The sequence below is a fragment of the Phyllobates terribilis genome, unplaced genomic scaffold, assembly GCF_046119375.1.
Source record: "Phyllobates terribilis strain yellow unplaced genomic scaffold, ASM4611937v1 Scaffold_7__3_contigs__length_470593459, whole genome shotgun sequence".
NCBI classification, from domain to species: domain Eukaryota; kingdom Metazoa; phylum Chordata; class Amphibia; order Anura; family Dendrobatidae; genus Phyllobates; species Phyllobates terribilis.
This window is the reverse complement of record NW_027362767.1, coordinates 299842344-299866535: the sequence shown is the minus strand read 5'-3', so window position 1 is coordinate 299866535 and position 24192 is coordinate 299842344. Positions and strand designations below refer to the sequence as shown.

Here is a 24192-nt window from a genome sequence, read left to right as displayed (position 1 = left end):
CGCAGGTTAACAGCAGCTCAGATTAGAGACCAGGTCAATGCCACACAGAGTTCTAGCAGCAGACACATCTCTTCAACAACTGTTAAGAGGAGACTTTGTGCAGCAGGCCTTCATGGTAAAATAGCTGCTAGGAAACCACTGCTAAGGGCAAGCAAGAAGCAGAAGAGACTTGTTTGGGCTAAAGAACACAAGGAATGGACATTAGACCAGTGGAAATCTGGACAGGTGTGTCACCCCAGGCCTGGATGCCACAAATATTAAAGGCTGTGTCTAAGAGCAGGAGGGAGGTCCCCTGGTCAGGGACCATTAGCATGCAGCACCTCCTGTCCCAGGCCAGTAGGGGGAGCAGGCTGCCCCTATAAAAGCTGGAACTGAGGGCAGGGTTGGAGAGACCAGGACCCACTTCTGAAGCATCCAGAAGGGTTCCCAGAGGAAAGGGACAGGTCAGCAGCAGCTGAGGAGTCCAGGAGGCAGAGGAGGAACAGCAAGCCAGGGATAGAGGTGACGAGAGCCGGTCCTGGCTGAGAGAGAACTACACAACCGGACACTGGGGTCCGAGGCTGTCAGGGTTGCAAGCCTGGCAGCAGATAACCAACCCACGAGGGATTTCAGGTCCCTTGGCCTGAGAAGCCTGGAGGCTCCACCACACAGAGGGACCGGTACAGCACGGAGAAGCAACAGGTACCTAAGGCCCGAGTCGCAAGCCATACAGGCGTAGTACACGGCCAGCTTAGGGACGTGGACTATCACACCACGAAAAGGGGGATAGTCAGCAAGGGCAGAGAGAGAACGGTAGGCCTACCCACTCACCCTGACCAGTGGGGCTTGCCCGAATGCTCTCAGACAACCAGGCCCATTCCTACCTTGTACTCCTGTTGGGTCATTAGTACTAACTACAATAAAGACCCTTGACTGTTTGAAGCAGACTCTGAACCCTTATTATTGCGGCCTGCACCATCACCCCCAGCATCCTATTACACTGCCCTGAGGCTACACTCTTCCCGTGGGGAGTTATCCTATCCCTGTGCTGCATACCAACATCAGCCTCAGCGGTCTGCCTTGCAGCGGCGGTCATCCCTGACCGCAATCCACGGGTGGCGTAGTCGGACATTCAAAACCCTATAAATAGACTGCCGCCATTTGGTCTGACCACCCTGAGCCACGGGATCGGGTTGCCACTACTACCCCCATCAGCACCGTACACAAGAAGGCCCGGTTCCGGGTACCCCACGGCCCAAGGGGCGAGTCAGCTTTTGGCGTAGTCGGCAGGAATGTGACCAACCCGCCACAAACGGGTATTGCGTGCCTGAAAAAGACTGTACACTTACCTGAAAAAGAGGTTTCCCGCCATCCGGAGCCATTTCCCGCCATCTTCAGCCGTTTCCCGCCATCCTCAGCCGTGTTCCCGCCATCGGACGCCATCTTCAGGACGCCGCGCGGGAAGAAGAGCGGCGTGGACGTCCAAACCGTGCGAAACCTGAAGCCCCGCCCTACGCATCGACGCTGCGCAAGGTCCTGGAAGGAGAGAGAGCGACGCTGACATCACCAGGACGCGACGCAAGGTCCTCTCCCGGAGCAGCACCAGCGGAGCCGCGGCCTACGGAAGAGGATCAATGGAAGGTTGGCCACCCTTAACTAGGGGGGAGGAAGATGACGGACGCGGAGGGACCTTCTACTACCAGCGTGGCTGCAGCAGCGGTGATGCTGTTCTCCATGCCCTATATCCCCGGAGCAGCCTGGCTGCCCCAATACTCAGGGGAATCCCATACGTTAACTGACTTTAAGGAAAGACTGCACAGTTTATTTAAAGTTTATCCCCTGACAGAAGAACAGAAAGTTAGCATTCTGACGGGGCAGCTAGCCAGTGCAGCCCAGCGGGAAGTGAAATCATGGTCAGATGAGGAGAAAAGGACTGTAAAGGACATTCTGACCCGGCTGCGGAGTACCTTTGATACCCGTACCTCAGCAGAAATCAAAATGCGGTTCTATGGCTGTAAGCAGCAAGCCCAAGATAGTATCAGAGACTATGCCTTGAACCTGCAAGAAGCTCTGGGAGCAATAAAGCAAGCTGACCCTGGCAGCGTGCAGGACACTGATAAACTGTTGACTGACCAGTTCATAGAAGGTCTGCTGTCCAGCGCCCACAGAACCCAGCTGCGCCTTATGGCCCTACAGAACCCCGATCTGACTTTTGCGCAGTTCAAGGATAGGGCCATCCGGGTGCTTCGAGAACCCGCCCCAGGTGGCACTGTAGCTTCCCGGCGCCCTGCCATCACTTACCACCAGGGGGCGGCGCCCTACCCCGCAGACCTTGTGGGGGCTGATGCGCAGGCCCTAAATCCATCCCAGCCTGCAAACCTGCACCATCAGGTCCAGGAGCTAACAAAGAGTGTGGCTGCACTGACCAGGACCGTACAGTCGTTGCAGGTGGAACCGTCAAGACCAATCAAGCTGGCTTCCAGTCCGGAGGATGTCCCGTGGCGTCGACAGAGGAGGATCCCGTCGTTCAGAGGGAGGCCCGCCGACCGTTACACTGAGGATGGACAGCCGATTTGCCGCCGCTGCAGTCAGCTAGGACACATAGCAAGGTACTGTACTTTAAATGGGTCCGACCTGGGGCAGTGGGCCAACCCCCAGGCATAAGGTCATCAGGCCCGTCTAATTGGCGTGATAAGTACGTGGGGGGACGCCCGCTCTTACCCGTAGTGCTGGACGGTATCCCCATGAGTTCACTGCTGGACACCGGGTCCCAAGTGACTACCATCCCCTACGTACTTTTCAAGCGGTACTGGAGTGACGCGGATATAACCCGTTATCCAGACGTTGACTTAAGCATCATCGCCAGCAATGGCCAACCTGTGCCGCAGGTGGGGTTCAGAGAGATGACCATCAAGATTGATAAGGTGGAACTGCCGGCACAGGGAGTGATCATTGTGGACATTGACCGTCGTGAAAGTCACCCTAAAATAACCTTGGGTACTAATGTGATTGAAAACTGTCTTTCAGAAGTAATTGTGATTTTGCAGCAGGTGGCGATGAATGCGAGCTCCAGCCAACAGACGGTCCTCCAGAAAGAGATAAGAGCCCTGATGAGACGGCAACAGGTAGAACTGTCTGGTGGTGAGATCGGTAGCGTGAGGATGAGTGACCCGTTCCCCATTGCCATGCCTCCCAAAAGTGAAATGATGATCTGGTGTCGGACTGCAATCGGGTTAAGAGGGAGAGACTACCAAGCCATGGTAGAACCCGTGTACTCAGACAGCAGGCCCACCATTTTGACAGCCAGGGGGGTGGTTGATGTCCACCATGGGAGGGTGCCCGTCCGGATCTTAAACATCGGGGAAAGGGAAGTACACTTGCCCCGGTACGCTACACTAGCCAAATTGTTTGCCGTCGAACACAATGCTATCAGGGTCGTGGAACCCTTGCCTCCATCTCCCCCGGTGGAGGGTAATGGCTCCCAGAAACACAAGGAGGACTGGTGCCAGTAACTCCATGTGGGTGCTGACTCCACTCCCTCGCACCAAAAACAAGGAGTCTACCGGGTGGTTCAGGAGTACGAGAGAATTTTTAGTAAGCACCCGCTGGACTTCGGCCGAGTAAAGGGAGTAGAACACCACATCCCCACGGGGAGTCACCCACCAATAAAAGAGAGACACAGACCTGTACCCCCTGCACATTATCAGAACGCAAAGGGCATGCTGAGAGAAATGAAAGAAGCCGGGGTCATTAGAGACAGCTGTAGCCCCTGGGCAGCCCCCTTGGTCCTGGTAAAAAAAAAAGACGGTACCATGAGAATGTGCGTGGACTATAGACAAATCGATCGTATCACCCATAAAGACGCGTACCCGTTATCTAGGATAGAGGAGTCTTTAGCAGCCCTAAAATCAGCTAACTTATTCTCTACTTTGGACCTTACTAGCGGGTACTGGCAGGTTCCTGTGGCAGAGGCTGACAAGGAGAAGACCGCCTTCACCACCCCGATGGGATTGAGTGAATTCAACTGTATGCCCTTCGGGCTCTACAACGCAACAAGGACCTTCCAGAGGCTGATGGAATGCTGTCTAGAGCACCAAAACTTCGAGACGGTCCTACTTTACCTGGACGACGTGATCGTCTATTCGAAGACCTACGAGGACCATCTAAAACACCTGGCAGAGGTGTTCGAAGCCCTGGCAGGCTATGGCCTGAAGGTGAAACCATCAAAGTGTCACCTGTTGAAACCGAAGGTCCAGTAGCTAGGGCACGTGGTGAGTGCAGAAGGAGTAGCCCCCGACCCGACAAGGTCACAGTAATCAAGAGTTGGCCAAGCCTCTCAAACATCAAAGAAGTGAGGCAGTTCCTCGGGTTGGTAGGCTACTACCGAAGGTTCATCCCTGGGTTCACTAAGATGGCAGCTCCAATGCAGGACCTCCTGATAGGTCAATCCAAATCCAGAAGTCAAAAGCCACCCTTCAAGTGGGACAAGCAGGAAGAGGAGTCCTTCCGCCAGTTGAAGATGGCCCTCACGGGGGATGAGATCCTGGCCTACCCCGATCCTAGCCTTTTATCCTCCACACAGACACCAGTAATGTGGGGCTAGGAGCCGTACTGTCCCAAAACCAACAGGGCAGAGAAAGGGTGATGTCGTATGCCAGCCGGAAGCTGAGGCCCACTGAAAGAAACCCGGAGAATTACAGCTCCTTCAAGCTAGAATTCTTGGCAGTGGTGTGGGCCATCACAGAACAGTTTAAGCATTACCTGACCTCCGCAATGTTCACTGTGTACACGGACAACAACCCCCTGACACACCTGGACAATGCAAGACTAGGTGCCCTAGAACAGCGGTGGATGGCACGGCTATCAAATTATGACTTCACCATCAAATACCAGGCAGGCAGAACCAACGCCAACGCAGATGCCCTATCAAGAATGCCCCACCTACCTGAAGGAGAAGAAGACTCGGAAGAGCTGGAGGAAGTAGAGCTCCCGGCGTTTCACCGGTGTGGGGCCACTCAGTATTCTCACCGAGTAAGAGACAAAGACCTAACCACCGTCATGTTCAACCCCTTACCCCACCATGGCTGGGCTGAAACGCAAGATAGTGACCCTGCAGTTCACCTGGTGAAAGACCTGTTAACCCAGGCAGACGCTAGCCCTGGCCCGGACGCTCCAGAGGAAGCCAAGCAGTTATGGAAGGAGAAAAGCAGGCTATTCCTCTAAGAAGGTAAGCTGTGCAGAAGGCTTGTCAACCACCAGACGCATGAGCTGACCTGGCAGATAGAGGTCCCAAGGCGAGATGCAGCAATGGTCCTGGAGGCCTACCATGACAGAGCGGGACACTTCGGGTGGAAGAAACTGGAGTTCCTGCTGAGAGAGCGGTTCTACTGGATCGGTATGAGAGGGGCCATAGAGAAGTGGAGCAGGGACTGCGGCCCATGCCACCTCAGAAGGAAGGACTGTACCAGCCAGAAGACACCCTTGATGCCCATCGTCACCAGGCAGCCTCTTGAGCTGGTAGCTCTGGACCGCGTGAAACTGGCTCCAAGCCGGTCGGGCTACGTGTATGCCCTGACAATATTCCCGGTTCCTGGTGGTGGTTCCTGTTAAAGACCTGACAGCCCAAACAGCGGCCAGAGCCTCCCAGCAACACTTCTGCCATCCACACGGGTATCCGGAACAGGTCTTGACAGATCCAGGTCCAGCGTTTGAGGCGGAAGTATTCCAGGAGTTCTGCAACCTCTACGGCTGTAGGAAGATTCGGACAACGCCTGCAATCCACGGGTGGCGTAGTCGGACATTCAAAACCCTATAAATAGACTGCCGCCATTTGGTCTGACCACCCTGAGCCACGGGATCGGGTTGCCACTACTACCCCCATCATCACCGTACACAAGAAGGCCCGGTTCCGGGTACCCCACGGCCCAGGGGGGCAAGTCACAGGCAACAAGCAGAAGAGACTTGTTTGAGCTAAAGAACACAAGGAATGGACATTAGACCAGTGGAAATCTGTGCTTTGGTCTGATTTGAGATCTTTGGTTCCAACCACCGTGTCTTTGTGCGACCCAGAAAAGGTGAACGGATGGACTCTACATGCCTGGTTCCCACCGTGAAGCATGGAGGAGGAGGTGTGATGGTGTGGGGATGCTTTGCTGGTGACACTGTTGGGGATTTATTCAAAATTGAAGGCATACTGAACCAGCATGGCTACCACAGCATCTTGCAGCGACATGCTATTCCATCCGGTTTGCGTTTAGTTGGACCATCATTTATTTTTCAACAGGACAATGACCCCAAACACAGCTCCAGGCTGTGTAAGGGCTATTTGACCAAGAAGGAGAGTGATGGGGTGCTGCGCCAGATGACCTGGCCTCCACAGTCACCAGACCTGAACCCAATCGAGATGGTTTGGGGTGAGCTGGAACGCAGAGTGAAGGCAAAAGGCCAACAAGTGCTAAGCATCTCTGGGAACTCCTTCAAGATTGTTTGAAGACCATTTCCGGTGACTACCTCTTGAAGCTCCTCAAGAGAATGCCAAGAGTGTGCAAAGCAGTCATCAAAGCAAAAGGTGGCTACTTTGAAGAACCTAGAATATAAGACATATTTTCAGTTGTTTCACACTTTTTTGTTAAGTATATAATTCCACATGTGTTAATTCATAGTTTTGATGCCTTCAGTGTGAATGTACAATTTTCATAGTCATGAAAATACAGAAAAATCTTTAAATGAGAAGGTGTGTCCAAACTTTTGGTCTGTACTGTATGTGGTATAGAGTTTTCCTCCCTGGGCAATGTGTCTACAGGAGAATGCTTTGTCACTACAGATGAGTGAATTTATTTCAGTGCAATTGGATTCTGCTCAAATTTTACAAAAAAATTGTACTCTCCAGAATACAGTTTGTTTTGCAATTTGCTCTGCATGAATCCTAGAAAATAATGGCTAGCTGTGGCCACCATTGTGTTGAATAAAAGAGGGCTGGGCAAACAGTTAAAAGATAATAATGATATTCATCTTACCGCTCATCTGTCCTTCCGTACCCACTGCCCGTCGTTCAGTTCTCTATGTCCTCTTCTTTTTTTCCCCTTCCTCTGTTGCACATATCCTCTTCATCCTCTTCACTCCAGGCCCTGACTTCCAGCTTGACAGGGCCTCTGACGTCACAGAGCGCCGTGCTGCCATTTTGCATATCATGACTAGTGTTGAGCGAATTTGTTCGGCATTTCAAATTCGTGTTCGGGGATCCGGCTTGTTCGTGCCAAAAAAACGGTTCCGCCCATGAACATCCCTGATTTGCCATGCTGTCACGCAGATGTTATTGAACACGAATTTGAAATGCCAAACAAATTCGCTCAACACTAATCATGACGCCATGATATTATGACGCTTGTTGCCTGCGTGATGGCATGGACACAGTGACATCAGAGGCCTCGTTGAGCTGGAAGCCAGGGGGAAGGGGAAAAGAAGACGCTTGGAGGTACAGACGGCGGGCTTTAGGGACAGTCAGACAAGTGACTTGTGAGGCGAGTATTCATTTTTTTCTTTTTTAAAGACCTTAGAGCACAGTAAAGAACATACATTTGGCATCAAATAACTTTGCTGCGAATCAAATTTCCCTTTAAAATCCACCAAATTTGGTCAATTCAAATCATGGCAGATTTGGTCGTCTCAATCATCATTTATTACATACGGGCCCTGATTCATCACAGCAATTTCGGGTGTAAATTTGAATTTTGGGTGTAAATTGCTTTGAAAATTTTTTGAGGAACTCTGACCAGTGCAAAAATGTAGCAATTTTTTGCGTTTTCACACCAGTTTCTCCTAATACTGGGGCATATCCTGAATTAGACAAGCTGTGACATACCTTACGTCAGAAATCTTACTCTAGTCCCTGACTGGAGTAAAATTTTTGGTGAGGCGTATAGAGGTGCACACTCGTCAGACGCGGCTGATTAATTACGAGGCGTGTGCCTCTTAATGAATCAGGAGCATCTGACTCCAAAACGCCCATTCATCAAGACCGAGTGTGAAAATCATTGGTGTTGATAAGTCGGGGCCATGATACCCAATAGAACATGCCAAAATTTTGCATTGAATCTGATGGGAAAAAAAGACATTGAAAATTATGAGAAATCTCTGGGCTCATTGATATGCTAGTTTTTGTTTTAAGTGTTTGCTCCATTTTTTTAATGGATAAAACTCAGACATATAAATTTTAATTCATATATTAACATGTCTGCCAAAAAAAGACAGATGATTGGCAAATCAAAGTTGCCAATTCAAGTGATTGGGTCCATGAAGAAAACGAATAGCACTTAGATGCCACCAGTGTCATCCGAGTGCTGTCTATAGTTAACTGAGCAGTTGGATAAGAAAAACTTTGCAAAAACTTTATTTTTTTTTCATCTGAGAAAAAGAGATGACTTGTAAAAACTGAGACAGTGGACATAAATGGATGCATCACATTGAGAAGCGATCTAATTTTCATGAAAAAAAGAAACAGATCTGTGAATGAGACCCCCTGAACAAAAGTGGAACCCCATAAAAGCAATTTACAAATTAGAGCCATAAAATGACCAAGGGCATTAAACCAATTGGACAAACTGAAAGAAGAGGAGGAGGATTATACAAAATGATATGTTTGTTTTCCTAAAAAAAATGGTGTAACTCCTATCCATGGGTTCTGTCTGCTAGTGCAGCTCTTATACATTTGAGTTTCCATATCAGACATAGCCCCTATTGAAGAGCTCCATTATTTCTGGCAGATCCATTTTCATTGTGGAAATGCATTTTAATTCCCGCATTCTTTATTTTCTTACTGGACATTATGGTAGAAAAACGACTAGAAAATTGCTAATGTTCCAATTTCCTAATGTATTCTACAAGATGATTTTATGTTTACCGCTAATTTTCTCAGCAGTGACAAAGTTAACGTTTCCAGAGCCAACTTTTTACATCTTGCTGTCTGATAAAATGCTTATGCATCAATCAGCAAGCACAAATCTTGAAACAAAAGGGGCTCTTGAAACTGAAGTGGATGATACTAGAACACGTGCCATCCAAAAACTGCTAATTACAAGAAAATACTTAAAATACTTTCAATTTCAAAGCATACTTGGCATGGCCTGTACATTTTATTTTTTTAACCCATCTTTCGTTTTTTTCTTACCGTATTGCAGAGAACATGCTTCAACATCCTAGTAATCTCCTTATCAGACATTAAGATAAAATAATGTAGGATCATGTATTATACTGCTGATGGGTCATAACATGAATCCTTACTATAATTTTATTTCTGTAAATTAGTCTATGTCTATGGCTTCTTAGATGGCAGACAATACTAATTGATAATTAGTCATTCACTATTACACAGCGAGGTATATCACATATGATGTTTAGCCAATATTAACATCACACATGAAACTATGTTCACACCATGATCAGCCATTACATTTGGTAGGCACATTTAAAATATGCAGCCGCCGAAAGTATGGCCCAGATGTATGCTTGTATATTTGCATATGTCTACCTATTAAATGAATACATACGCCATATTTCCAAATACAGTAGTAAAATTACACATATAATCTGGGAAATTATTTTACTATAGATGTCTATAGATGTCTACAGTGTATGCAAATTGTAGTTCTGGCTTTTATCCTAAGTCATGTGACAAGGCTCGTTAGAGAGTCGATATTGACTTTTAGGATTGCTACTTCCTATAGGTGGCACTAGAGTTCTAGTCTTCTTCCTCTCTGAAGAGACAATTTGCATACCATAGATGTCAAAAGCAATTCTCAAACACGGTGTGAACAAGGCATAAGTTGTAAAAGTCATGTTTGAAGTGGTTATCCAGTGCTTCTCACTCCCACATCAGTGTGCTGGTCCCCCTTTTCATACACTTTTGGTCTCTGTGTCCATTTTTACCATCATTGTAGCATCCATTTTCTGCTATGCAAAAAAATTAAAAAGTCACAACTTCCCCTGCCCATTTAACGGTAAGCACACGGCTGAGAATTGAATGGCATCCTAGCACTGTATTTTTCATGGGCTCAATGGCTTGCATTAGCATGTTTGATCCATGACCCAGATCAAAAACTGACATATCTCCGTGTTTTTTTCAGTCACTCGGTCCACCAAAAGCACTCAAACATGTGAACAGCCCCATATACTAGCTATAATGGGTACGTGTTCTATCTGTGAGAAGCATGGAAAGAAAACATACATGAAAAATGGACGTCTGAATGGGGCGACATAACAATTTTGCTTATATCTGTTCTGTTCCATACAACAAATATTGCACCTGTATAATATGTCACTGGAGTTCGCTAAAGTAACAAAATATCAGAGGCAGAACATATGGGAAGAAGTGAAAAGATGGACTCACCCCTGATCCTTATTACCATTCGTTAAGAAATTCCATAAATCGTTGCAAATACTGAACCCAGGTCTCCAACACAAAATAAATTTCCAACATTTACAGGATTGATTTGTTTTTACCTCTTTATTGTTTAATGTCGGTGTTGGATAGGCAAATCTCCATAGCTACAGGGCGAATCTGGGCAGATGACAGTACCTTTTTGAGCTTGGTGGACCCATTATGAGCTTGATAAATAGGATTTATGCTTACTTTATAAATACTTAAAAAGGGTTGGCCCATCAGAAAAAATTCTTAGGATAAAGTGATACGTTTCTGATAACTGGGGTCTGAACGTAGTGGTCTTCACTGATCTTGAGAAAGGGGCGCTGGAGTCTTGCTTGGGTACCACCTCTCCATTCATTGTCTAAAAGAATGACAAAGATAGCCATCAAGGTAATTATGTGTCCTGTGGGAGATCCAAAGGTGGGACCACCAGCTATCATCATCCTCTGGATAGGTAACAAGTAGTTATGGTGGTCCAACCCACTTAATACAGAAGTAACGTGTTTATTAGCATATACGTCTGTTTACATGTGCCAAGATAGTGTTTTGGAGTATTAGATTTGTTTCTATAAGACAGGCACCAATTGCACCATTACCTTGGAGGCCATATTCAATAAAACCTGAAGACCAAATACTTCTTGCAGAATTCCATAAAATTAGTGCTTTTTCCTTTTTGCACATGATTGTTTTCCTTATGGTTCTAATTACTTCTGAAGTTTTTTTTTTCCCTTTATGCATTTTGTTTTGTCTGTTAATACTGTGAGATACTACACACACATATGGCAGCATATGTAGACACACAACCTGTTTGATAGCGGAGCATATTCAGGAAGGATGCTGATTGTGACTCAAGATTTTTACATTGTTTAAGCACAGAAGCTGAGTCACCACCAATTCTGCTCCAGATCTGGCTTGTCCGCCTCCATTTCTGGACCACCTGGCTACTTAGGCTTTCTGAGAAATACTCTACTTCAATACGTACTGCCTCGTTAATTAGAGAAATCTGTAAACCACAGTCTGTGGCCTCGGGTTCATGATGTAGCCTAGGACATCTCAATAGGTTTCACACCCCGTGAACCTTCGGGAAAGGAATTGTGAAAATATTGGTATATAATGAGAAATGAGTAAATCATTCCATCTGTAACCTTTTTATCTGCGGGAAAAAAACATCTGTATTGCATAAAGCAACGTTTGATGAAATCATCTCCTATATAGTGGAAGATGCAAAAACAATATAAAATAGCTCTTAATATAATAAAGCTGACAGTCCAACTTGTTTTACAAGTGATAACATTTTCCTGTGATAGGTCTTGCAGAAAAGAAAAAAGAGAGACAAGCGCACATAGGGTGATACAGTATTGGGTAGGGGAAGTTAGGGGGAGCTGAGGAGGGTGCTCACCTGACCAGGTTGTGAATGTCATAGCCTCAATGTATGGCCTTAGAGTATACAGCTGCTGCAGTCACGCCCGCGGATTGAAGGAAATCATCATCTGCCAATATATTGAGAAGTAAAAGGAGATGGACGTTTCTGGTTGACTGCGCTGCTACTGAAAAAGTAGTCATTCCACGCTGTGGTAGTTTTTAATAATAGTTATATTACACGTTTCAAGTTTTTTCCGAACTTTTTCAAATAATAGACTACATACTGTTGTACAAGCCATGTCCCGTGATCACAGAATGTATTTTTCAGCTTCTTTATGTCAGCTTCTTTATGACATGTCCAGGAGCGTGGACATTCATAAAGAAGGTGTATAGGCATAGTTCCGGAGTAGAGAGGGGATGGGGAGGGCAAGCAAAGCATACATAGATTGACTGCTGCTTGGCAGGAGAGGGCCCAGACTGCAGGGAAGATATCATCAGGGGGCTGTCTGCTACTAGAAGCCCGGAATAGCTCATGCCCCTAATCTGTGATGTAACGTCCCAGAAGGGATGGGGAGCATCAAGGAGCAGCTCCAGCATCACACTGAATTGCAGATATTGTAACGGCTACAAACATCACTATTCATGCTATCTTTGTAGTTTACAAAGGCATGGCAATGAAAATATTTTTCATCTCCCCGGAGTACCCCTGTAACATCAAAGGCAAGATTGCAATGACAGATAACACTTCTATACACAACTGATAACGCAGAATCCACCAAACACAATAAGGGATGTCACTACTCCCCTCCCTTCACAATGACCTCAGCACCCGCTCATTAGATGCTTCAATTCAGAGGATAGGATCTGAGTCTGTTCATTGTGGCTAATGTACGTGTGGCTGTTTTGAAACAACAGCAAGTTAAAGTCTAAAAAGCCCCTGTGGCCAGTGTAAAAATTGCAGTATTAATTTTTGTTTTTTAAACAAATATCGTGATATAGGAAAAAAAAACATTTTCTTTTTGTAACAAAAAGTTGATGTAAAAATAGGTCATTTACTGTCATTTGCGACAAGTTGCTGTGGTAGTGGCTACCACGTCATGGTCAGGACATGTGTCTATACTAGTGTTCTGTCTAGGCTGAGTAATCTGAAAAGAATGAGTTAAAACAACCTCAGGCCTCTTTCACACGTCAGTGTCTCTGCTAAGTGTGGTGACAGTTTTCACATGTACTGGAAACACTTACACACATAGACCCATTCCTGCGCACATGTCAGTGTGTTCTATGGACCGTGTGTCCGTGGGCAAAACATGTTAACATGTCCGCTTTTTGCATGCAGCTCGGGCTGCAAAATGTCCCACACACGTGTACAATGATGACACACGGGTGACATCCGTGTGACACGTACCGGCGCCTGGGAATCAGCGGTACAATGTGTGCTGTTCCCAAGTGCCGGGTGCTGGATGCAAGTCTCAACATTGTCCCCTGCTCACGCTGATCTGCGGTGAACCTACTGAGGTCACTGCAGGTCAGGGGCCCACTCTCACTGCATCGAGTCAATTTCCTTTGCTCTTCAACGTGAGTGGTCGCCTCAAGCCAAGCTCAAGATTACGGCGTGGGACACTATGGATTTTTTCAACTTCAGACAGGTGAGGGATATTGTTTTTTTATTTTATTCTTATTCTTACACTTGTTGTAGACAGTGGGAGCAGAATACAACTCTAAACATTGTACCCTGCTAGCGCTGATCTCAGTACGAGCAGGGGCCAATGATGAGACTTGCCTTCAGCACCCAGCGCCTAGGAACCACACAAACTGTCCCGCTGTTTCCCTAGCACTGATACGTGTGATACAGATGCGGCACACAGTTGCCACATGTATGCCACACACGGACACATGGACACTGATATCTCCGGGACTGTTTTCTCCAGTACCGGAAATATCAGGACGTGTGAAAGAGGCTTAATAATGAGTTTAATAAGCCTTATGACAGAGATTCCTCAGTGCAGAGTCTGTTAGTCTTTAACTCTATAATTTCCAAAGTGCACATATTAGAGGGCACAGTGGTTCCCACTGCAGCCATGTCACCAGCCATCAAGTTCATGACAATGCTGCAGCTAGTACACTATAGCCTACATTTATCAAAATGGAGTAATTTTCCCTAAATATTTAGACTACTTACTTCAACTCCTCTACTCCATACTTATCAAATGTCACACCTTAATGATCAATTTGCTGCAAGTTACGCCAGCGCAACACATGAAACGTGACTTTCCAGTGGTAGATGAGAGCCTGACACCAATTGGCCAAATGTTGCATAAAGCTCAATGCACATTTTTTTGTGCAAATTGCAATATATTATGCATGACCTCTCTAGAAATTGCAACTTTTTTGCAACTTTTCTGAAGAAATACAAACATAAATATATCATATGTCTAGTCAAACATTGAGCACTCCCCATTTTCCTCTAATTTTCCAAGTATTGAAAAAGTAAGAGTCCGCTTACATGGACCGAACGGCGGCACTAAGTGACCACCATTTAATAACCTGTTTACACAGGGAGAATGCAGTAGATGATGCGCGCCCTTTTATTCTCGGCAGTGTGAATCCTTTTTACACAGGACAATGCACCAGCTAGAACAACGATCTTTTGCGCTGCATAAAAGATCATTTCATCCAATGAAGGAGCGTGTTGCTCTTTCATGAGGAGATCGGCAGCCTGTTTGGACTGTAAGATTATTGTAAAATGAGCGTTTCTACAAATGCTCATTCGCGATAATCGTGCAGTATAAATGCAGCTTAACACTTTCTATACCTTTTAGTTCAGATTTTTACATTCCACAGAATATCACAATATTTCACTATATAGTCAAAATCATGATCTCCTATAGCCTGCAGCTCAGCTTCACAGAAATACCAAGATAGCAGCAAAGGGGGCCTTCAGAAGGACACGTAGGTCATAGGAAGTTGAATAAAATGACACCTTGATATCTGCGATCTGATGTCTTATTCCAAAGAAATCCATGTTTTTCTTATATGTAAATGAGCTGTTCAGGACTATGGGCCGGACATAGATCTCCCCAAGAATCTGCCTCCAGAGATTATTATGAATAAAAGGAGGCGTTACCAGGTTACCAGTGGGAGACAAGTGACTAACACAGGACAGCAGAGCTGAACTTTGTCTTCTTACAAACACATTTGCTGCAGCTCTCACAGCTCAGCTGTATTGTAACAATATTGCAGCCCTGTCTGCCTGTGAGCTGGAAGCTGAGAGGAACCTGCAGATGTGTCAGGTATAATCACACACAGCTCTGCAGTGAGAGGAACCTGCAGATGTGTCAGGTATAATCACACACAGCTCTGCAGTGAGAGGAACCTGCAGATGTGTCAGGTATAATCACACACAGCTCTGCAGTGAGAGGAACCTGCAGATGTGTCAGGTATAATCACACACAGCTCTGCAGTGAGAGGAACCTGCAGATGTGTCAGGTATAATCACACACAGCTCTGCAGTGAGAGGAACCTGCAGATGTGTCAGGTATAATCACACACAGCTCTGCAGTGAGAGGAACCTGCAGATGTGTCAGGTATAATCACACACAGCTCTGCAGTGAGAGGAACCTGCAGATGTGTCAGGTATAATCACACACAGCTCTGCAGTGAGAGGGGCCTGCAGATGTGTCAGGTATAATCACACACAGCTCTGCAGTGAGAGGAGCCTGCAGATGTGTCAGGTATAATCACACACAGCTCTGCAGTGAGATCAGGAGAGCAGAGAGCGGCCATCACACATCACACTGGCAACTCCCCCTTATATTTAAAACAAGTTCTGGAGGCAGACTCTCATGCAGATCATTGTCTGGCCCATAGTCCTGAACAGCTCATTTACATATAATAAAAATGTGAATTTCTCTGGGATAAGATATCAGATCACAGATATCAAGGTATCATTTTATTCAGCTTCCTATCACCTATCACCTTCCCCTTAAATAGTGATCAGCAGTGATTGGAGCTCAGCTCCAGCTGTCGCTGATGGACACAGATGCCGGTTATGCAGCATAGCTGACACCTATTATATGAGGCGGTAGCTCTGATCCTCCTGAGCCCTCTCCACACATAGGGACCTATATGGCATATTGCGTTAAGGGCTTAATACAGAGTAGTGATGTGAATAAGAGCAGCACTTGAGAACAGCCACTACATAGTGTAGCGGGTGGTAAAAGCTGATCAGTGGGGGGAATAGACGTCAGACCCCCACTGATTCAATATTGATGACCTACCATAAGTTCTGAACAACTTCCGTATCACTAACTGTTATCTTTGAAAGTAGCCAAGGAGCCAGAAAAGGATGGGACAAATACAATTGATGGTCCTTGATTTGGTTGATATGCAGGTGAATATAATTTTTATTTCATGTGTAATCCTCTAAATAAATCAGTGTATCATTGACAGGTAATTTAATATTAGCACACAGTATTTGGAATTGTTATGGCACCATAAAATATGTAATTCATTTGTTACAATTTACTAATGTGTCAATTGCAATTTTATTAAATTTGAGCAAATTAAACATTTCCTGTTATAAAACAAGAGCAATCTCCAGACTGGTTCAGATCTACAGCAATCACAGATGGTAATGAACAGCCTATATTATATGGATCCAATGCAAGGAAGAACCCAGTGCAAGTGCACACATTGTAAATATCAAAAATCACTATTTATATAATGTAATCTACAAGTCCAAAAATAATATAGCCATGCATGTATACAAAGGCTAACAATATGGGCAACTAAAGTGATCCAATAATGAATGGTGAAAGGGAAGACGGGAACAATGAATGAAGGTCTTAGAAGACCAAGGGAAGGAGGTAAACTGGGTAATGATGAAGGAAGCCCACCCTCCATGCAAAGTTTCATGATGGGGCCCTGTGGTTATTGGTTAGTCTCTTCTATCCACTTTCTGACTTGTTGTTGTACCAGAAAGGTACCCACTGGGGTTTTCCCACACTGACAACATGGGGTGGTTTATGTAATAGTTTTCCACAGTGTTTTCTACGCAGTGATCGGCCAGGTATTAGAGCTTAGTGACAATGACACATTTCCAATTCTTTATCTTTTTAAAAGCTTTGAGACAGCACAACCTGAAATGCACATAAACTATTTATTCACTTGAGTCATACAGTATAGAGTAAGGCTTACTAACTAACTCCTGAATATGCAGACACAGCCGGGTGCCCATTTTTATCATGTGCATAAGATACAGTATAGATCCTCATGCACTGTACAGTACATTCACTTTTGCTATAAGAGTCTCATATTTGGTTATGAATGAAAGAAGTTATAGTGGAGAATTTTTTTTGTGCGTTTTTTATATAAGTTGTTAAAATTAGGGCAGGTAGCAGAGTTAAATGTATTATGTAACTGTTAGACTGCATTGCCGAGTTAAGAAAATGAAGAAAACATTTTAATAGCCCTATGTAACATTATGATAATGCAACAATCAAATAGAAAAAAAGCCAGCTCCCCTATTTGCAGGGGTGGAGGTGGAGCCGGTGCTGGGACCCCCTGACTAACAGGCCCCATAGGGATCTCTTGGTGTGCTGCTATTAGCGGCATGCCACTGGCTGGGGCCCCTGGGGGAGTGGAGGCCCTAGGCAAATGCCTAGTTTTCCTGCCACTAACGCCGGCCCTGGCTGCACCAACCTACCACTTAATATGCTCCTGGGGTACATGTGAATATGCTATATATAATTTGTAATGTACAGCTTCATGAAAAGATCTGCTGCTTCCAAATATATTTTATGTTTTAACTTGAATGGTAAAATCTTAGTTTGTATCCAGAGGCAAAACCTAGTACCTGCAGCTGAGGATAGGTCAGATGTTTAAAGCGTAAAAAGTATTTCGGGACAGGACTTTGACTCAGTGGTTAGCACTGTTGCTTTGCAGCGCTGGTGTCCTGGGCTCGAATACCACTAAGGACAACAACTGCAAGGAATTTGTATGTGTTTGCTAGATTTCCTCCCACAAAAAACATACTCATAGGAATTTTAGATTGGGAGCCCCAATGGGAACAGTGATGAAAGTGTCTGTAAAGCGCTGGGGAATTAGTGGTGCTATAAACACAAGTACAATAAATAATTTAGCCCCTAAAGAAAACAATTCCTGCTCACTCACTCAAGAAGGTTTTGTAAAAAATTATGTTAAAAAATGTTCCTCATTAAAGGTATGTCTGCAATGGACTTAATTACAGTGGCAAAATGTATAGTGCCTAAATGCACACCAAATCATGCAGATGTTGTTGCAGAAATGTGGCAATGGCTTTTACCCTTCTCATTGAGGGTGTAGGGGGTAAAGTTTCTCCTTTCGGCATATGGAGATTTATAGGCTATGCAATGCTCCTCTGGGAATTTAAATCTGCAAATAGCCTCTTCAGAAGTAAATGAACTTCATCTCTGGCTCCACCTATTGGATGTAGCAATCCTAAAAGTCAATATCGACCCTTTACCGAGCCTTGCCACATGACTTAGGATAAAAAAACAAACCAGAAACTCCATTTGCAGACTATTGTTTTGTGGTGTTGCCCCCTCCACAGTGCAAAGCAAGAAATCTGATTTGTCTGGGTGAGAGGCCTCTGACTGTTAGTCTAAGAGGGACCTTTTTCCTTACAGGGAGTGCCAAGGCGACGTAAGGAGACTTATAAGCCATGCAGTGCTCCTCTGGGAATTGAAATCTGCAAATAGCATCTTCAGGAGGAAGAGGACTTGATCTCTGGTGCCACCTTTTGGATGTAGCAATCCTAAAAGTCAATGTCGACCCTTTAATGAGCCTTGTCATGGCACCATAAAATATGTAATTAATTTCTTCCATGTTTGGTACTTGACTTAAAATAAGAAGCCAAACCTGAAACTCCATTTGCAGACACGTGTTTCGGGGTGTTGACATTCCTCAGAGCAAAGCAGGAGATCTGATTTGGCTTGGTGAGAGGACTCTGATTGGGGCAAAAGATAAAATCTGCTGCCTGAATTGACAGAGAGCGTAAGTTCAAATCCAGAGCGCAGGTGACTTTATGCTGTGGCGGGATCTCCTGACCTGAACTCCATTATATGCTTGTGACTCTGTTGACTTCAAGCAGGAGACCCTCGGTCAGTCTGGACATCATGGTACATCCGTATCAGACAGCGTTTCAGGTATGTATAAATTCAGCTTAAATGTTTACTTTACATACAGCTCATTAATATTTCACAAAACATGGCATTCTATGGGGAACCGGAACATGAAATCCAGGCAACCCGATTTCCACACTTTCTTGATATGTTGACATTCAGGTATAATCAATCTGTTGTTTTTATATACATTCTTATGCAAATATTGACTAAATAGGTTGTGCCAAAACAATAAAAAGTACAAAAATATATATTTTTGGTAGCACCATGTTTTTTTTATTTAGCTAGAAAACTTGACACCCAATCTTCAACCAACTCAGACGTCACCTCCTATTACTCTCATCAACACAGTTATTTTATTGGATTAGCTCATATATTTAGGATTTTGCTCCCAAGTGAAATAATACAATTAGAAATCTAATAAATGTCTGGCATCGATATAAAATATAATAATTAGTAACCTGTAAGAAAAAAAAAAGAACCAAATGATCGCGAAATCAGAAAGAATTTATTCATTCTAGAAGAACGAGAGTAAATGGAAAAAAATGAGAATAAAAAGGGTGAGAAGGAGGGGAGTGAGCGAGACAGAAAGAGGGGGAGGGGATGTGTGTGTATGAGAGTGAGAGACACACAAAGCAAAAGGGTCTCCTTCAACCACCCAAGAAACCCCCCCAAAGCCAGGAGCCAATGTGCTGATAACGCTGAGGGAGACAGATGTGAGTCTGCAGCTGTCATTGAGGGGGGTAAAACCCAGGAGTAAGGGGGCCACAAGCATCGTTCAGGATGGATCAACAGAACCTGGCATGGACCAGCGGCAGAGAGGGGATGGTGAGTCCAGGTAGCTGCTGCTATCTCTACCCTTCTCTCTGAGAGGCAGCGCAGATCTACGGGGCTAAGCTCCAGCCATTTTACACACATCATTACTGGCTCTACAGAACATGGAGATGCATCTCTGGGCAGAGGGAGGTTGCTAGACTCTTCATCCCATATTGAGGTATCAAGAGCATGTTCCAATGTAAGGATACTTTATGTTTAGGAACCTCTACTTGCTTTGTTGCTTGTGTGTTTCTTTGTGCTTCTGTTGCAATAATCCCCCCAATAACGGTGCTGCGGCCTCATCTGGTTTAGAACGGGTTATTCTACTATTTGGAGGGGACCTATTCCCATTGTACAAACGGCTCCGCCAAAAGGATGATGCCTCACACAGCCGAAACTGACAGCTGCAGCTAAAAATAGACCCAGCTCCACTGGGCTGCTGGCAATGCTGGCACTGGTGCTGTGTGAAGCTGCACAGACCACGTAGAGTTAATAAATGCTGCAATGGGGGGGAGGTAGCCAAAGCCGGATGGGTTTTTAAGGTGTTTGTGGAATAACATTCGGGGCTTTTAATTTGGTTTCTGGAATGAATAATAGATGGAGATCTTGCGAGTCTGATTGTGTTTCTCTGCGGCCATAAGCACTCAGCTATTCATATCACATAGAAGGAATGGATGATGATGTGTTAGGATGCTAGGCTTTACATATTGCACTATGAAATGGACCAGCCGTGCATCCAGGATCCGGGCCTGTATACTGGGAGTGATGTCATATCGGAGAATGTGATGTCATATTGGAGAGTGTAATGTCATATCGGAGAGTGTGATGTCACATTGGAGAGTGTGATGTCACATTGGAGAGTGTGATGTCATATCGGAGAGTGTGATGTCATATCGGAGAGTGTGATGTCACATTGGAGAGTGTGATGTCATATCGGAGAGTGTGATGTCATATCGGAGAGTGTGATGTCACATTGGAGAGTGTGATGTCATATCGGAGAGTGTGATGTCACTTGCTGTATTCTAATACGCAAGTTGCCAGTGATTATGTATGGATTATTGCATAGGGAATCATCACAAACCATCCAAAGCATGTCTGCACATCATAAAGCCAATGTAAGATTTGAAGAATAAGCCAAAAAAATGCAAATATCTGAAATTCCATGTTACAGGACCTCCCCATAGCAGCGAGGCCATGTGTGCACTACTCCTGTAGACTACCGCCGTCCTATACTCTTCCGTATATTCTGTGAACCTGCCTACCTCACTTCCCGCAATGACCTCCAGTTGAAGCATCTGTTGCTAGGAGGAAAATGCTTTGCTCTCTAGTACATCACTAATTCCAGTGTCGCCATTGCTTTCCTGCTAAAGGGTCGCGGCCCTATGTGGTGCTGACTGATGCAATTACTTCTTACTTTACTTGGTCATGACAGGGAGCATTGACTATTCTCTTGCAAAATGCATATTATGTCTCTTGAGCCGTTGCCATTGTTATATAATTAACCAAAAAGCTGAGGAGAAATTCCAAGAAATCATTGCCGGTATGGAGACCAGTGTGAATTAGCCTTCTAGCGTCACCGGTTTTAACTGAACAGTTGAATCTGTTTTATCGTTACTGTATTATAAAAGTGAGTAAAGCCCTGATATGGTTTATTGTTTTTTTGTAAGTCATCATTAAACAGGTACACAGAGCAATATAACGTAATATGTAATGAGATGTTTTGGTACAAAGTTTGGAAGCTGTCTATAAATTCCGGCAAAGTAGCTTCTTTTGGCCGTAATACGCTTTATCGGAACGATAAAATAATCCCTAGTGAACGGGATTGTACTGATCTCCCACGAAGTGATGTGTGAATAATCCAAAGGGATTTACCTAAGCGATCCTCGATGTTTGTGAATTTACAGAGACTCCACGCAGAATTTTAGTACAATACTTTGCATAAAAATTAAATTGATCTTTGCTATTTAGGTACTGTTCTGTTACTTTATTGTGCAGGATGTTGATTATTGCTTGTTTGTGTGTGTATATAAGGCGTCTACTGATAAATAATACGTATGGTATCTCTTATCTGCTTATTATACATTTTACTCATATTATTGTTATATAATCTGTACATATGTCTCTGAGCTTTAACTCTTTAGAAAAATATGAATATCCAAACTTACCTAAAACCATTTTCATACACCAAATTCTGTATGAGAAACCTTATTAGTAAATAGAAAATTAAAATTAAGGTGATAATTTTTGGTACTGATGCCTCGACCTCCATTCATTTTATATAAAGGTTAAAGGCCCCCACACACACTAGAGAAATGTCTACCGAATCTGTCAATATGGATGGGATCGGCTGATGGTCTAATGTGTATGGGGCCTCCCAACTCTCCCTTGACAGAAGTATCTGGATTGTTGGATTTCTGATGGTCAATCCTTTTGTTCTTCATGAGATAAGCCAGTGCCAGAGAAATCTAGCAGCTTTCTCGCTCACAGGCAACACAGCAGTGCTCAGCCGAGCATTGAAGGGTATGGGAAAGATAACTGTCAGCCGAATGACCATCCAAAAAGCTGACAGCTATCTATTGTGTATGAGGGGTTTAAATTTGGCCATACACATCCAATATATATCTGCAGACCCTTGGCAAAATTTGCTAAGAATTTGATGTCTGGTGTGATTATACGCATAAATCAACAACAAATGACACTAAACTAAGCTGAATCTGCAGATAATCTGAAGATAAATATTGCTTGTGTATGGCCTGCTTAATGAACCGGTAGCTCAAGCCTGAGAAATACTTATTTGCTTTAAGGAAATCTTTTTCTTTTTGGAAAGCTTTTATAAGTTCTTCTAACTTCTCCTCAATGTATAACTACATGCACTCACATTTCTCATTACTCCCTTCACAGGTGGTCCTTCTGCACCTCTGGATTTGCCACTTATGGAACATGTATGGCAATAATAGGGAATTATTTTCAGCTGTTAGGCTATGTGCCCACGATGCAGAAATGCTCCGGATTTTTCCTGAGCGTTTCTGCATCTCCCTGGCAGAAAAAACGCATGCGGATTGTACATGCGGATTGTACATGTGGATTGTACATGCGGATTGTACATGCGTTTTTCCTGCCACGGACAAGCGGATGTGAAGCGTTCTTCACATGCATTTCCGCATGCGGGTTGACAAGCGCTTTCCAAGCGATTTTAGCATCACTTGGAAAGTGCTTGACAACTTGGTCACACTATATAAATCCATGCAAACGGCATGGATTTATATAGTGTGACCTGAGAGAATGTTTAAAAATAAAAAATAAATCTATACTTACCTTCCGATGGCCCCCGGTGTCTTGCTTCACTCGGTGCTGACTGCCGGCAGATCGCGGTACACTGAAGGACCTGCTGACCCGTCACATGACTATGACATCAGCGCAGGTCCTTCAGTCCATCGCGATTTGCCGGCATGAGAGGAGGAGCGCATCGGGGGCCGTCAGAAGGTAAGTATCATATTTATTTTTTATTTTATTCTTTTTTTTACAGTTTCTATGGTACCCGGGTCCGGAGGAGAGTCTCCTCTCCTTTAGACCTGGGTACCATCCGCACATTGAACGAGTGCATTCTGCATGTCCTTATCTAGTGAAGCGGAATGCATGCATTCTAATGCAAGTCAATGGCGGCAAAAACGCAGCACTTCCGCAAAATAATTGGTAGTGCTGCGTTTTTTTCCGCAATGATAATCCGCAGCGGAAATTTCCGCAGCATGTGCACAGCACATGCGGATTATCATTGGGGAACATGGCAGGCCTTCTACCATGCGTTTTTTAAGCGTTTCTGCAGCGTTTTTGCCGCTGCGGAAACGCTTAAAAAACGCATCGTGGGCACACAGCCTTACATTTTTTTAATAATTCACTGAACTCTTAAAGAAGTTGTCCACTATTTGGACAACTCCTTCTCATACCCCACGCTTGGCCCCGATAAAATAAAAAAGCTTATACTCCCCTCCCATGTCAGTGCCGTTCCAGCGGTGTTAGTACTCGCGGTCCTGGGGCCCCTATGCGGTTGTTGTGACACGTGAGCCAGGTGCCCAATCAGCACTGGCGTTACTGGCCCCGCCTTTGGACTAATTGATCGTGAAGAGGAAGTCAGGAATCAGCTGCAGCCCGGACTTCCTCTTCATGTTCAATTTGAAAGAAGGCGGAGACAGTGACGTCAGCGCTGCCGACACTGCTGGAACGGCAACAGCACGGGAGGCGAGTATAAGCTTTTTTGTTTCATCGGGGCCAAACATTTAGATCAAGAAGGGATTGCCCTAGTAGTGGACAACCCCTTTAAGTCCAATTTAGACATCTGTTTCTCGTACGTGTTCTGTTTTTTTCACAAAACATGTACCCATTAAAATCTATGGAGCTGTTCACATACCTGTGTATTTCTTTTTCAGATCATGTGTCCTCAAAAAAAACTAGAGACAT

The 24192-nt window shown here is 44.8% G+C and overlaps 1 protein-coding gene across 2 annotated transcripts in view; it reads left to right on the top strand.

Moving 5' to 3' along the window:
- The window catches only part of ARHGEF9 (Cdc42 guanine nucleotide exchange factor 9), a 587846-nt gene that overhangs the window by 205529 nt on the left and 358125 nt on the right, over positions 1–24192 (top strand). Inside the window, exon 1 of one of the 2 annotated variants that reach the window (XM_073641047.1) lies at positions 19491–19749. The exons of the other annotated variant lie outside the window; for it this stretch is intronic. Coding sequence (XP_073497148.1) covers positions 19705–19749 — 45 coding nt within the window. The 5' untranslated portion in view covers positions 19491–19704. Of the gene's footprint in view, positions 1–19490; positions 19750–24192 lie in introns of those variants that run through there. 2 annotated transcript variants of the gene reach the window in all.